At 46.7% G+C, this 16438-nt stretch overlaps 1 protein-coding gene across 6 annotated transcripts in view; it reads right to left on the bottom strand.

Annotated features, from left to right (window-relative positions):
- The window catches only part of RNGTT (RNA guanylyltransferase and 5'-phosphatase), a 247124-nt gene that overhangs the window by 185837 nt on the left and 44849 nt on the right, over positions 1-16438 (bottom strand). For all 6 annotated transcript variants that reach the window (XM_036316268.1, XM_036316270.1, XM_036316267.1 and 3 more), the window contains 3 exons: positions 3650-3725; positions 1317-1557; positions 807-916 (listed from right to left, as the gene is read on the bottom strand). In XM_036316268.1, the coding sequence (XP_036172161.1) occupies positions 807-916; positions 1317-1557; positions 3650-3725 (427 nt within the window). The remainder of the gene's footprint in view (positions 1-806; positions 917-1316; positions 1558-3649; positions 3726-16438) is intronic.

The following is a 16438-nucleotide window of genomic DNA, read 5'->3' as shown; positions in this document are numbered from 1 at the left end:
TAAATAGTAAAACAGGTACATTTACACGTCTTTTAAATCAGGAAGAAGTTTAAATCTTGCTTTAGTTATTCTACATTATTCTAGACCTCATATTGCTCCATCATGACACTGCCAGCTTGGCATAACTATACAGGGTTGGCAAGTTTCTCCCCAAAAGATGCCCAGAAGTGACAAAACCAGAGAAATGTAGATCAAGATTGAAGGACTCTGGCAAGGATTTAACACAACACTAAAATCAGTATTACTTCATCATCATTTTCATCTTTTATTTAAAATTATTTCTAGGTGATTGACCTGTATATACCAGTCAAAAAGTTACTTATAATAGGAATTTTTAGGCTGATAGTCCTGTTTCATCATGTCCCAGCTGTATTATAATTTTCGCCATCAGACAGCAACGATCAACAGTAATGTTCACAGACCAAGATCAGAGAACAAGAGATAAGAGCAGTGACTTCTCTCCTGAATCCTACTGAATGAAATATGGGCATATTCAATTTTTATGTCTTCTCCCTTAATACCATAAGGGCAACCCAAACATTAATCTGCAACAGTAGATTCAAACATACAAAACATTTTATACTATAGTAACTTTCTAATCCTTTAGAAAGACATGTGAGTCAACTAATTTTTGACTCAACTGTCTATTACACTGCTTGTCTTGAGAAAAACTCTTAAATCTTTGTAAGCACTCTATGTAAAAATACAAATTTCAAGAAGCAAAGAAACTATGTTAATGTTTGCTTCAATGTTAAGTGTTGCAAAGTAAGAATAAATTTTATTTAAAACAGTAAAATATTTATTACCCTTCCCAGCCACAGAATTGACGACACTTCTGCTGTACTTCTCCTAACTTCGGTTGAGTTGTTACTTGAGTTACACCTTTAACCGTTATACCTTCTAAGAAAATAGCACCCTTAAAATAAAAGGAAAATGTTTTATTAGAGTTCAAATACATTTATGAAGATTAGAATGAGAGACAGATAATTTTATAAAGCATTTGTAAAATTTTCACTAAATATTTAATTGGAATTTCATAATACTTTGCAAAGAAATAGTAAATTCTGAGTCCAATGTATAAGAGATCCTTGGTTTACCCAAGAAACAAAAACAGGATGAATTTACGTAACAAACTTTTCTTGTAGAAAAGGCAAGGAGTCATGGCTATCAAGAATCTTTATAAATAACTAGAATGCAATAACCTCACATATCTAGTAAAAGAAAATAGTCAACATTCCATTTTCATAAATCTCATGAAGATTTTCATAAATCTGATGAAGAAAAAAGGTAAAGACTATAATATTTTTATTCATTACCAGTTTTAACCGTTCTTTTCTCCTTTTGCCAAAGGAGGCACTTGACCCGGGTTCTGGTTCCTTCTTTCCATCCTCATCCTCATCTTCCTCTTCATCATCCTCAAAACACCAATCTGGCAATACAGGTGGGGCTGGTGCTTCCTCTATATCACCATAGCGACGAAAAAGTTCTTTCAAATAATCACCCTTATAAATTCCTGGTGGTCTTGCTTGAGCAAAAGTGGCAACTGCTGCTTCAATACTATGGAAAACAAATACCATGCGATTTCTTCACTACTCTCCATTTATGCAGATTTTTCAAAACTTATCTATAATAATAAAAGCACAATATGCTAATTAGACCAAACGTCCTTCTGGATGACCTTCCGGATGAAGCCAGGGCTGCGAGGGAAGCCAGAGTCCCGGGTGCCAGAGGGAAGCTGGTGTCAGCAGCTGGGGAAAGGAAGGCCCACTCTTGCACGAATTTCGTGCACTGGGCCTCTAGTTTATTATATTTAAGGCACCGTATGATTTATAATGGACAAATCAGTCCCACTCTTAAGGCATTCAATCTATTAAGGGACAAATTCATTCTGAAACAGTTTGAACATAAGGTACATTGATAATTCCTAACTCTAGAAGTAAATTGCAATGAGTGTATAGAAGAGACCTGTATTAAGTCTGTGAAGAATTTAAATAAAGCTTTTGCCGAAACCGGTTTGGCTCAGTGGATAGAGCGTTGGCCTGCGGACTGAAAGGTCCCAGGTTCGATTCCGGTCAAGGGCATGTACCTTGGTTGCGGCACATCCCCAGTGGGGAGTGTGCAGGAGGCAGCTAATCGATGTTTCTCTCTCATCGATGTTTCTAACTCTCTCTCTCTCTCCTTTCCTCTCTGTAAAAACTCAATAAAATATATTTAAAAAAAAAAAAAAAGAATTTAAATAAAGCTTTAAAGATTGAGGTCTTTGACTGAGGTTTCCTGACTCTTAAGGAAAAATGTCAAAGAAATTTGAAGAGCAGTATCAATAAAAGTTAAAAAGCATGCTGGTTTTTCAGGAACTTTCAACAAACCCAGTTAATATGAGCATAAGTCATCAGAGAAAGGTTAAGTATAGGCTGAATCTGACACAGGATTCTGAGGTTATTGTATAGAGTAGCAATTTTCAACCCATGTGCCATAAGAATTTTTAAAACATGCAAATACCTATTTAGTCAGGACAAAGACATCTTTTCCCATAGATTGTTAATTTAAAAAATGACAACAGCCAACACAACAATAGCAATTCAGTGTGAATGAATCAAAGCTATTCCTATCTTTTTGTCAGATTGGCAAAAAATATATTTGTTGGTGTGCTGCAGAATTTTAGTCATTAGTTTGTGTGCCATGAGATGAAAAGGTGGAAAATCGCTGGTGTAGAACATCTGAAAGGCCAGAAAGGCTGCCCTAGAAGTGCATGCAGAAGAGAACCACTGAGGATGCATGACAGGGAAATAAAACATACAATCTGATGTGTACTTCTGCTGATTATATTCAGAGAAGGACCTACTGTGTGGAAGGCTTTGTAAACAAAATAATAACCCTCAATCGGTAAATGAGGAAATTAATATCCCATTCTCTCAGGAATTTTTGAGTAACTAACGTTCTAATGTCTCAAGATTTAAAAAGGTATTTCACTAAAATAAAAACATGCAGATTGGTTTAAATAGCAACACTGTCCCCAAAATAACCTCTCTACAAAATCTTCTGTTTTTCCTAGTACTTAACAGCTATAAAAAGGTACTATTAAAAATTATTAAAAAAAACAACAGCAGGAACTTCCAAAGGTGAATATGAACACAAAATATTGGAAGAATTTGTGTCTCATAAGAGAAAAACATCTGGAAAAGAAAATACATAGAATATGGGGTCCATGAGCACTCAACTAAAGTGCTACTTAGTAGAAAAATACCAATGAATGGTATTCTAAAGATTAACCAAACTAAAATGAAAAAAAATTCAAATTATATTAATCATGACTTCACCAAAGATTTGGCAATATAAAGCGCTAAAACTAAAAAGAAAATGAATGAGCCCGGCAGTGTGGCTCAGTTGGCTGAGCAATGTCCCATGCACCAAGAGGATGCTGGTTCCATTCCTGGTCAGGGTACATGCCCAGATTGCAAGCTCAATCCCCAGTAAGGAGCATGCAGGAGGCAGCCGAATGATGTTTCTCATCAATGTTTCTAACTCTCTCTCTCTCTCCTTTCCTTTCTCTCTAAAAAAAAAATCAATAAAAACATATTTTTTGATATCAATGAAATTTTTTTATCCATTACTAAATATGTCTCCTCCCATTATTACAAGAAACAAATACCTCCAATCCATTTTCTCCACCAAAAAGGCACATATGAGGAAACCGGTACGATTGAAGCCATGGGTACAATGAACACCTAGAAAATAAAGTAGCATTGTTTTAAAATTTTTTCACTTCAGAAGTCACATTTTACTTTAAAACTCCAATCTGCAATCAAAACATTTCAATCATTTTATAAAATATCTACATTTTAAAAAAACTCAGCCTCTCTTATAATTATTACTAACTTGTCAGTTGAAGTTGCTTCGAATCTAATTTATAGCACTAGCTAGAAGTTTAAATGTAATACATATTGATTTATTATAAGGTACTGACTTATTGGTTAAAAATTATCTAGATCTAAAGACTTCTCTTAACACAAAGATTTCAAGCATTTTAAATAAGGGGGCATTTTCATCAAGCACACAACTCTAAGGGGACACACACACACACACACACACACACACACACCCCTACCTGACTGAATACAGAAAATAACTGATATACACTAAAAATAAAACTACTTTGAAGTTCTCTAGAAACCATCTGACTGTATCTTTATATTACGTTATAATCTTTCAAAAAAAAAACTTTTAGAAGAAAACCTGCTGAGAAAAAAAATTTTCTTTTTCTTAAACCTGTTTTCAGGACATATTTGAGATCAGTGTGATCCTACCTCTATGTTCTGAAAAGCTGCAAATGAGCTTCATAAATTCTAAAAATAATTGCATTTTTAAGTCATTTTAACTACTTTGAACAAGTAATAATAACAGGTTGATGGACATTACCAACATGACAACTTTACTGCCAGGGTTAACTCACTCTCCTGAAAACCTCAAAATAAAGTCTTTCCTGTAATTTCTGTTTAATGGTAGGCTACCCAGGTATTTAAGACTATGTCTTTTTACTTATTTTTTAAATATATTTTTATTGATTTCAGAGAGGAAGGGAGAGAGAAAGAGAGATAGAAAGATCAATGATAAAAAAGGATAATTGATCGGCTGCCTCCTGCACAACCCCTACTGGGTATCAAGCCAGAAACCCGGGTATGTGCCCTGACCAGGAATCGAATCATGACCGTCTGGTTCATAGATCGATGCTCAATCACTGAGTCACACCAACCGAGCTATGTCTTTCTTTTTAATGGTACCTTTTACAAACTACTCTTCTCCGTGGATACAAAACATCCTGTGACTTAGTCAATGGCCCTGGCGGGGTAGCTCAGTTGGTTGGAGTGTCGCCCTGTACACCAAAAGATTCCTGGTTTAATTCCTGGTCAGGAGCCATACAGGAGGCAACCGATCAATGTTTCTCTCATATCTACTGTCCTTTCTCTCTTCCTCTCTCTAAAAATCAATGAAAACATATCCTTGAATGAGAAATTTAAAAAAACTTAGTCAATACACAATGCTCAATAAACAAAGATACAAAGAAACTGCAGACAGTAGGAGAAATTTGTACAAATGTAAATTTATGAATCAAAAATAGCATTTTAAATGAATGAGAATGGCTAGAGCATGGAATAGGATAAAAAATGCCAAATGCAATTGGAGACAGCGAGAGGATCAAAATCCTGAAGAAATTTGTGCATCATGCTAACGAAATAATAAGGGCAATGGGGTGATATCAGAGAATTTTAAGCATGGCAATAAAATTATCAAGTTTCAGATAATCACTGCAATGGCAGCTCATCAGAAGATATAGAGAAAGCAACAATGAAGCAAGAAAACCAATAAGGAAGCCATCTCAGTAATTAATGTGTGAGACAAGAGTCTGAGTTACAAAGGTCATAGTGATAGGGATAAGGAGGAAAGGCAGACTGAAGACACATTTAAGGTAGAATCTGCATTCTGAGGGGTAAATGACTGTCAATATTGAGAGGAAAGACCTTAAAGGAGTCTTTGTTTCCTGACTTGGGTGACTAATTGGGCAGTGGCACCATTTACTAGGTTAGGAAGTACAGGAGTTTACATCATACTACAGCCAAGGCAATGAGTAAGTACGTACATTTGGACATGCTGCATTTAAGGTTCTTATGGGACTTAGAAGTATTTGTAAATAAAGGTAAAGAGCTTCACAGAAAGTTCTGGCTGGAGTTGTAGATTCAAGAATAAGCAATATATAGTCAACTATAGGGGTCTATGGTGTGGATAAGATTGCTAAGAATAGGTATCCTAATATATAAAAACCCTGGGTCTATCACATCTGCAACACCGGGAGGCTGGACCAACCAGAAGTCAGTCCTGCAGTCAGCGCTGGGTTGCCGTGGCTACCCAGCGCTGACTGCTATGGCTGCAGGCACGGTGACCCAGCACTGACTGCTGAGGGGGCTGGAATCAGGCCCAGAGAGAGGCCTGAAGAGAGAAGCAGGGTCTGATCCATAGCCTCTGTGGAAGCTGTTGATCAGCACTTGCCTCTTTCTCTCCTGGCCAGACCAGCAGCTGTGCCTCCATTTCTCCCCAGGCCTCCACTGGGGCTGCTGATCAGTCTTGCCTTTCTGATCAGGCCCTGTTGATAGGCCCAGAGATGCTGACTGGCATAGAAACCAACCAATCAGAACCAAATCTGGGTCAACTGTGAGGAGCCATTGGCTGCCTAGGAGACAATCAGAACCAAATCTGGGTCAACCGTGAGGAGCCAATGGCTGCCTAGGAGGCGGAGCTTTTGACGCTGACTGGCATAGAAACCGACCAATCAGAACCAAATTGGCCTGCAGGGGAGGGCAGTTGGGGGCAAGATCACGCCTGCTGGGGAGGGCAATTGGGGGTGATCAGGCAGGCAGAGGCAGTTAGGGGCGATCAGGTCGGCAGGGAAGGGAAGTTGGCGGTGAGATCAGGCCAGCAGAGGAGAACAGTTGGGAGCGAGATCAGGCTGGCAGGGGAGGGCTGTTGAGGGAAAGATCAGGCCGGTAGGGAAGGGCAGTTGGGGGCAACCAGGCCGGCAGGGGAGGGCAGCTGGGGGGACCAGGCCTGCAGGGAAGGGCAGTTGGGGGCCATTAGGCCACAAGGGGAGGGCAGTTGGGGGGCAAGATCAGGCCAGCAGGGGAGGGTAATTGGGGGTGAGATCAGGTTGGTAGGGGAGGGCCATTGGGAAAAGATCAGGCCAGCAAGGGAGGGCAGTTGGGGGCAACCAGACTTGCAGCGGAGGGCAGTTGGAGGCAACCAGGCTGGCAGGGGAGGGCAGTTGGGGGCGACCAGGCCGGCAGGGGAAGGCAATTGGATGTGAGATCAGGCTGGCAGGGAAAGGCAGTTGGGGGCAAGATCAGGCTGGCAGGGGAGCAGTTAGGTGTAATCAGGCTGGCAGGGGAGCAGTTAGGGGGTGATCAGGCTGGCAGGCAGAAGCGGTTAGGGGCAATCAGGCAGGCAGGCAGGCGAGCAGTTAGGAGCCGGAAGCCCTGGATTGTGAAAGGAATGTCCGACTGCCGGTTTAGGCTCGATACCATAAAGGTCCCAGATTGAAGAGGGTGCAGGCTGGGCTGAGTGACACCTCCCCCAGTGCATGAATTTCATGAACTGGGCATCTAGTATAAAATAAGAGAAGAAAATTAAGGATTAAATATGAGGAAAACCAACCTTTCAAGAATAAGTGGGGGGTGGGGAGCAACCATAAACAAAGATGGTTGTGTCAGAAAACAAAGAAAAAAGGACGATTCAAGACATTAGAGCTTGGTTGTTTAAATGTCACATAATGCTTAGAACTGAAAGCCGTGATTTAAGAGTGCAGAGGCAGGACTCCGGATTGCAAGAAAGTGAATAAGAATAAAGTATCAATCTTTCAAAAAGTAACGGGGAAAAATATACAACAGAAAGAAAGGTATGGTTTGGGGAGGTGGGGGGGCTTTGAAGGGACTTTTTGGCAGAAATAGTAGTATCCTATCTAATAAAAGAGAAACATGGTAATTGGCATATGACCGCTACCCTTCCCATTGGCTAATCAGCGAGATATGCAAATTAACTGTCAGCCAAGATGGCGGCCGGCAGCCAGGCAGCTTGAAACTAACATGAGGCTTGCTTGCTTCAGTGACGGAGGACTCCAACGTTCCCCACATGCCTTGCCAGCCTCTGAGCCTGCAGTCTGAAACATTGTAACAAATATAGAAGATAAACAAAACCCCAGAAACCAGCTTTCAGTGAGCCGGGATCTCAGAGCTGGAGTTGATACAGTGTCTCGATTATAGAACCCAGCAGAGGCCTCAGAGCTGGAGCCAGAGCTAGAGCTGGCCCAGAATAAAAAGAAAAAAAGGAGCAGTTGGGAGCTTCAGTCACCCGCGAGCCTGAAAACAGCCCTCAGCCCCTCACCCAGACTGGCCAGGCACCCCAGTGGGGACCCCCACCCTGAAGGGTATGTGACCAGCTGCAAACAGCCATCATCCCCTCACCCAGGCTGGCCAGGCACCCCAGTGGGGACCCCCACCCTGGTCCAGGACACCCTTCAGGGCAAACCAGCCAGCCCCACCCATGCACCAGGCCTCTACCCTATATAGTAAAAGGGTAATATGCCTCCCAGCACCGGGATCAGCGGAGCTGAGAAGCCTCCCGGCACCGGGATCAGTGTGACAGAGGGCAGCGCCCGAACCCCGATTGCCCTGCGGCTGTGTGTGTGACGGGGGCAGGGCCACAACCTCCCTATCCGCCCTGCTCTCTTCCTGACAGGGGAAGGCAACCCAACCCCCTGATCAGCTCTGCTCTGTGCGAGACAAGGGGGAGCTCCCGAACCCCCTGATCGCCCTGCAGCTCTGTGTGTGACATGGTGCGGCGCCCCAATCCCCCCCCCCAACGGGCCCTGCTCTGCATGTGATGGGGTAGAACCATAACCTCCCCATCGACCCTGCCCTGAGTGTGACAGTGGCAGCACCCCAACCCCCTGATCCGCCCTGCTCTGTGTGTGACAGGGGGCGGTGCCCCAACTCCCCTATCGGCCCTACTCTGTGACAGGGGGGAGCTCCTCAACCCCCTGATCAACACGGCTCTGTGCATGACAGGGGGGAGCTCCCCAACCCCCGGAAGGGCCCTGCTCTGTGCATGACAGGGGGAGCTCCCCAACCCCCTGATCAACCCTGCTCTGTGCGTGACAGGGGGGAGCTCCCCAAACCCCCTCATGGGCCCTGCTCTGTGTGTGACCAGGGGGAGCTCCCCAAACCCCTGATCGAGCCTGCTCTGTGCATGACAGGGTAAGGAGCCCCAACCCCCCTGACGGGCCCTGCTCTGTGCGTGACAGAGGACAGCGCCCCAACCCCCTGATCGACCCTGCTCTGTGCGTGACAGGGGGTGGCGCCGCAACCTCCCAATCGACCCTGCCTTGAGTGTGACAGGGGGCGGTGGCCCAACCCCCCAATCGGCCCTACCCTGAGCGGGACTGAGGGTGGCATCGCAACCTCCCAATCCTCCCTGCTCTGTGCATAACGGGGCGGCGCCCCAACTCCCCAATCAGCCCTGCTCTGAGCCCAACCAGGGGCTGCACCTAGGGATTGGGCCTGCCCTCTGCCACCCGGGAGCAGGCCTAAGCCAGCAGGTCGTTATCTCCCGAGGGGTCCCAGACTGTGAGAGGGCACAGGCCAGGCTGAGGGACTCCCCTTTCCCCCCGAGTGCACAAATTTTTGTGCACCGGGCCTCTAGTCTACACTAATAAAAGAGAAACATGGTAATTGGCGTACGACCACTACCCTTCCCATTGGCTATTCAGGGCAATATGCAAATTAACTGTCAGCCAAGATGGTGGCAGGCAGCCAGGCAGCTTGAAACTAACATGAGGCTTGCTTGCTTCAGTGACGGAGGACTCCAACGTTCCCCGCTGGCCACTGCAGGCCTGTGAGCCTGTAGTTTCAAACACTGTAACAAATACAGACGCCCAGAAATCAGCTTTCAGCCGGCTGGGATCTCAGAGCTGGAGTTGATGCAGAGTTTCAAGAACCGAAACAAACCAGATACCTGCTTTCAGGAGCAGAGGCCTAAGAGCTGGAGCCTCAGAGCTAAAGCTGGCCCAGAATAAAAAAAAAAAAAAGAAAAAAAGGAGCGGTTGGGAGCTTCAGTCACACGCCAGCCTGAAAACAGCCCTCAGCCCCTCACCCAGACTGGCCAGGCACCCCAGTGGGGACCCCCACCCTGAAGGGTGTGTGACCAGCTGCAAACAGCCATCATCCCCTCATCCAGGCTGGCCAGGCACCCCAGTGGGGACCCCCACCCTGGTCCAGGACACCCTTCAGGGCAAACCAGCCAGCCCCACCCATGCACCAGGCCTCTACCCTATATAGTAAAAGGGTAATATGCCTCCCAGCACCGGGATCAGCGGAGCTGAGAGGCCTCCCGGCACCGGGATCAGTGTGACAGAGGGCAGCGCCCAAACCCCGATTGCCCTGCGGCTCTGTATGTGACAGGGGGCAGGGCAACAACCTATCGGCCCTGCTCTGTTCGTGACAGGTGAAGGCGCCCCAACCCCCTGATCGGCCCTGCTCTGTGGGTGATAGAGGGCGGCGCCCCAACCCCCCCCCCCCCCACCGCGGGCCCTGCTGTGTGTGTGATGGGGTAGAGCCATAACCTCCCCATCGGTCCTGCCCTGAGTGTGACAGTGGCGGCGTCCCAACCCCCTGATCGGCCCTGCTCTGTGGGTGATAGAGGGCGGCGCCCCAACCCCCCGATCCGCCCTGCTGTGTGTGTGACAGGGGGCGGTGTGCCAACTCCCCTATTGGCCCTACTCTGTGAGTGACAGGGGGGAGCTCCTCAACCCCCTGATGGGACCTGCTCTGTGCGTGACGTGGGGGGGAGCTCCCCAATCCCCTGATGGGCCCTGCTCTGTGCGTGACAGGGGGCAGCACCCCAACCCCGATTGGCCCTGCTCTGTGCATAGGGGGTGGCGCCACAACCTCCCCATCGATTCTGCCTTGAGTGTGACAGGGGGCGGTGCCCCAACCCCCCAATCGGCCCTACCCTGAGTGGGACTGAGGGTGGCATCGCAACCTCCCAATCCGCCCTGCTCTGTACATGACAGGGGACGGCGCCCCAACTCCCCAATCAGCCCTGCTCTGAGCCCGACCAGGGGCTGCACCTAGGGATTGGGCCTGCCCTCTGCCACCCGGGAACAGGCCTAAGCCAGCAGGTCGTTATCTCCCAAGGGGTCCCAGACTGCGAGAGGGCACAGGCCGGGCTGAGGGACGCCCCCCCCCGAGTGCACAAATTTTTGTGCACCGGGCCTCTAGTCTATAATAAAAGCATAATATGCTAATTAGACCAGACAGCCGAACGTCCTTCCAGACAAAGCCACGACGGGTGCGAGGGCCAAGGGCCAAGGGCAGGCAACTGTGGCGGCTGGCAGCAGCAGCAGCAGCAGCAGGGTGATGGGGGCGGCGCCTTCCCATTTGGCCCAGTTGCCTCCTGCAGAGGAGTAGGCCTAAGCCATCAGTAGGACATCCCCTGAGGACTCCTGGACTGTGAGAGGGGCAGGGAAGGCTGAGGGGCCCTTCTCCCGGCTCCCCCCGCCCCCCCGCACCAGTGCATGAATTTTTGCGCACCAGGCCTCTAGTTTAACATGAGAGGCTTAAATATGTTTACAAGCTGAAAGGACCTAGTTAAATCACAGAGGTTGACAATATAGAGAACAAGGTCATAACTGAAATGAAGTTTCTGAAGGGAAAAAGTAAAGAGGTCAGTCCTAAATAGAAAAAGAACCATTTAGAAGTACATGGCTATAATAATGAAATTCTATAAATTCCATCATCCTCCACTGCTTTGTAAGAATGGAGAATTCAAAAAAGTTACAATAACATTAGCTGTAAACAGACTTTTACTCAATATGTATCTTAACCCAACATGTAAATTTCCCTTCTGCTTTATATTTCAGACCAATTAAGCAGCAAACATTCTAACTTGAGGTATGTTATCACCTAAACCACTACTATTTTTGCACCTAAGTTTTACTCAAGCAAGATTAAATGTTTTTTATGAACAGGAAATATAAGAATAATTGCCAATTAAATGATTAAGTCATGGGACAATATATAATTTAAGAAAGTACAATTGCTCTTTTAATATTCTTTGTTGTGAAAATACATAAAGTTTTAGTGTTACTGACAAATCTCTACCCCCCCAAAAAGGAAGATTATGCATGTAATGTAAAATAATTCCATTATTTGAGTATCCTACAAGCTTAGTCTGATATGTCTTTAATGTTAAAAAGGAAAGATTTTAGCCCTGGCCAGGTGGCTTAGTTGCTTCGAGCATTGTCCCATGCAACAAAAGGTTGCAGGTTCAATTTTCTAGTCAGGCACAAAGAGGAAGCAATTGACGGATGTTTCTCTCTCACATTGATGTTTCTCTCTCTCTCTCTCTCTCTCTCTCTCTCTCTCTCTCTCTCTCTCTCCTCTCTCTCTCTCTCTCCTTTCTCTCTCTACAAGTCAATGAAAACATCCTCGGTTGAGGATTTTAAAAAAGAAAAGATTTCTGTTTTCCTCAATTCATTATGAGAACAGGTCCATCTAGTGGCAAGTAAAAAAAGCATGGTTTAAAATCTAAAGATTACACCCTAACCGGTTTGGCTCAGTGGATAGAGCATCGGCCTGCGGACTCAAGGGTCGTGGGTTCGATTCCGGTCAAGGGCATGTACCTTGGTTGTGGGCACATCCTCAGGAAGGGGTGTGCAAGAGGCAGCTGATCGATGTTTCTCTCTCATCGATGTTTCTAACTCTCTATCCCTCTCCTTTCCTCTCTGTAAAAAATCAATAAAATATATTTAAAAAAATAAAATAAAATAAAAAAATAAAATCTAAAGATTAGCTCACTGTTAACTATTACAAATTAATTTCTTATTCAATTTGTCTTCATTTTCTAGGTAAGCTAAGAATAATGAAATAGCACTGGCCAGTTTGGTTCAGTGGATGGAACGTCGGCCTGCGGACTGAAGGGTCCCAGGTTTGATTCTGGCCAAGGGCACATGCCTGGGTTGTAGGCTCGATCCCCAGTAGGGGGCGTGCAGGAGGCAGCCGATCAGCGATTCTCATCATTGATGTTCTATCTCTATCCCTCTCCCTTCCTCTCTAAAATCAATAAAAATATATTTTAAAAAAAGAAGAATGAAATAAATGCATAGAGCATTTCCAAAATTATTAACACTCATCTACACATTAAGGGAAAACTGTGTTTTTTAAAATCAAATCAAGAGAAGAAACAATCTCCCCAACAAAAGGAGAAAAAGATAAAATATATGTACTGAATATATAAGTATAAATTAGAAAGAGGTGACTTACAAAGGGTTAGTGGCAATATATCTTTAAATAAAGCCTGATCTCAATATACACAATTTCCTTTCTATCTCAACAGTAAGATACTGTAAATAATTTTTTTTAGGATTAAAAACTTATCTGATCAGTCTAAATCAGTGGTTTTCCACTGGAAGTACTTTTGCTCCATCCCCCACCCCATCCAAGAACACCTGTCAATATCAGGAGACATTTTCAATTGTCACAACTAGCATGGGATAAGGCCAGGGATTCTGTTAAACATCCTACAATGCACAGGAGAGTCCCCCAAAATAAAGCATTATCCAGTACAAAGTGTCAATAGTTCTGAGGTTGAGACCTGATCCAAATGAGCAACAAAAATGAAAACATTAAAAAGAAACAAATAATTAAGAACTTGTAATGTGTCAAGTTATCTTACTTTTATTTAATAAAAAGATTTTTATAAAAATAACCGTGTGCTACTCATGAAAATACATATTCAAAGCCGTCACATGTATTTATAACTAGAAACATGAAAATTACAGGCATTAATTAAGTTCTATATCTATTATGCATAGTCTACCTTTTACCAAGAAATCGGGTGCTTCTCTTTTAACACAAAACAAATTTTTTAATTTCTCCAGCTCACAAATTTCTTATTCTAAAAGTAACTATTTTTATTCCTGTACATGCAAACAAGTGCACTATAGCTACATAATCTCGTTTGTAATTATAATTTCAAAACAGCTGTAAAAAAATAAGATTTTTGGTAAATTGGGGACAAAACTTAACCTGAACTGATGTGACATTACTTAGTCTATTTGTCCCACTTGGTGTGAATATTCATATGTTTACCTGCAAAAATGTTAGCTTAAAAGCTGTCTAACACCCAGACTGTCTCTAAGTACTATTTTCCACTAAAAAGAACTCAGAAACCAGGCCCCTTAAAGAAATAACTGATTCCACATCTAGAAAACATCTTGTGCCAGAAAATAAGGAAACCATCAATGGGATGATATGAAAAGGATAGAGAAACCAGCTTAAAGGGGCTCCCTCTGGCCTAGGAGGAAGCAATCCTATCTAATAAAAGAGAAACATGATAATTAGCGTACAACCGCTACCCTTCCCATTGGCTAATCAGGGCGATATGCAAATTAACTGCCAGCCAAGATGGCGGCCAGCAGCCAGGCAGCTGGAAGCGAACATGAGGCTCCTTGCTTCAGTGATGGAGGACTCCAACGTTCCCCGCCTGCCGCTGCCGGCCTCTGAGCTGCAACTCTAAGCAACTATGTTACAAATATAGAAGCTAAACAAAACCCCAGAAACCTGCTTTAGTCACCAGGCTTCAGCCAGCAGGATCGCAACATTGTTTCAAATACAGAAGGTAAACAAAGGCCTGAAACCTGCTTTCAGCAGCGGAGGCCTAAGAGCTGGAGCAGCCATGGGCAAACTACGGCTAAAACTATTGAAAAAAAAGACCGTACCCTTTTATGTAATGATGTTTACTTTGAATTTATATTAGTTCACACAAACACTCCATCCATGCTTTTGTTCCGGCCCTCCGGTCCAGTTTAAGAACCCATCGTGGCCCTCGAGTCAAAAAGTTTGCCCACCCTGAGCTGGAGCCTCAGAGCTAAAGCTGGCCAGAATAAAAAAAAAAAAAAGGAGCGGTTGGGAGCTTCAGTCACCCGCCAGCCTGAAAACAGCCCTCAGCCCCTCACCCAGACTGGCCAGGCAACCCAGTGGGGACCCCCACCCTGAAGGATGTGTGACCAGCTGCAAACAGCCATCATCCCCTCACCCAGGCTGGCCAGGCACCCCAGTGGGGACCCCCAACCTGAAGGGTGTGTGACCAGCTGCAAACAGCCATCATCCCCTCATCCAGGCTGGCCAGGCACCCCAGTGGAGACCTCCACCCTGGTCCAGGACACCCTTCAGGGCAAACCAGCCAGCCCCACCCATGCACCAGGCCTCTACCCTATATAGTAAAAGGGTAATATGCCTCCCAGCACCAGGATCAGGGTGACAGGGGGCAGCGCCCAAACCCACTGATCGCCCTGCGGCTGTGTGTGTGACGGGGGCAGGGCCACAACCTCCCTATCCGCCCTGCTCTCTTCCTGACAGGGGAAGGGCGCCCCAACCTTCTGATCAGCCCTGCTCTGTGCGTGACAGGGGGGAGCTCCCGAACCCCCTGATCGCCCTGCGGCTCTGTGTGTGACAGGGTGCGGCACCCCAATCCCCCCCCCAACGGGCCCTGCTCTGCATGTGATGGGGTAGAACCATAACCTCCCCATCAACCCTGCCGAGTGTGACAGTGGCGGCGCCCCAACCCCGTGATCCGCCCGGCTCTGTGTGTGACAGGGGGCAGTGCCCCAACTCCCCTATCAGCCCTACTCTGTGAGTGACAGGGGGGAGCTCCTCAACCCCCTGATGGGCCCTGCTCTGTGCGAGACAGGGGGGAGCTCCCAAACCCCCTGGTCGCCCTGCGGCTGTGTGTGTGACATGGGGCGGGGCCACAACCTCCCTATCCGCCCTGCTCTGTTCGTGACAGGGGAAGGCGCCCCAACCCCCTGATCAGCCCTGCTCTGTGCCTGATAGGGGGGAGCTCCCCAACCCCCTGATCGCCCTGCGGCTCTGTGTGTGACAGGCTGCGGTCCCCAACCCCCTGATCGGCCCTGCTCTGTGTGTGACAGGGTGTGGCGCCCCAACCCCCCCAACCCCCCATGGGCCCTGCTGTGTGTGTGACGGGGTAGAGCCATAACCTCCCCATCGACCCTGCCCTGAGTGTGACAGGGTGCAGCGCCCCAACCCCCTGATCCGCCCTGCTCTGTATGTGACAGGGGGCGGTGCCCCAACTCCCCTATCGGCCCTACTCTGTGAGTGACAGGGGGGAGCTCCTCAACCCCCTGATGGACCCTGCTCTGTGCGTGACAGGGGGGAGCTCCCCAACCCCCTGATCAACCCTGCTCTGTGCATGACAGGGGGGAGCTTCCCCAACCCCCTGATGGGCCCTGCTCTGTGCATGACAGGGGGTGGCGCCACAACCTCCCCATCGACCCTGCCTTGAGTGTGACAGGGGGCGGTGCCCCAACCCCCCAATCAGCCCTACCCTGAGCGTGACTGAGGTTGGCATTGCAACCTCCCGATCCGCCCTGCTCTGTACATGACAGGGGCGGCGCCCCAACTCCCCAATCGGCCCTTCTCTGAGCCCGACCAGGGGCTAAACCTAGGGATTGGGCCTGCCCTCTGCTACCCGGGAGCAGGCCTAAGCCAGCAGGTCGTTATCTCCCGAGGGGTCCCAGACTGCAAGAGGGCACAGGCCGGGCTGAGGGACCCCCCCCACTACCCCCGAGTGCACAAATTTTTGTGCACCGGGCCTCTAGTCTATATATATAAAAGGCTAAGTGAACGACCATCCAACTGTCCGACCAACCAGTACATATGACGCACATTGACAATTTAAAAATAAACACTGACTCGCACAGATGCGATACATATAAAGCTCTCACTGGTGCCAGTGTAGACAGAGTAGGAAAATTCCTATTTGAACCCATTTTCAGACATGGTCAGTTACGTTGCTGTCACTCAAGTTCGAAAGGGCG

Source organism: Myotis myotis, unplaced genomic scaffold (genome assembly GCF_014108235.1).
Source record: "Myotis myotis isolate mMyoMyo1 unplaced genomic scaffold, mMyoMyo1.p scaffold_m19_p_7, whole genome shotgun sequence".
NCBI classification, from domain to species: Eukaryota; Metazoa; Chordata; class Mammalia; order Chiroptera; family Vespertilionidae; genus Myotis; species Myotis myotis.
Note: the sequence above shows the minus strand (reverse complement) of the source record. Positions and strands in the feature narration are given on the sequence as shown.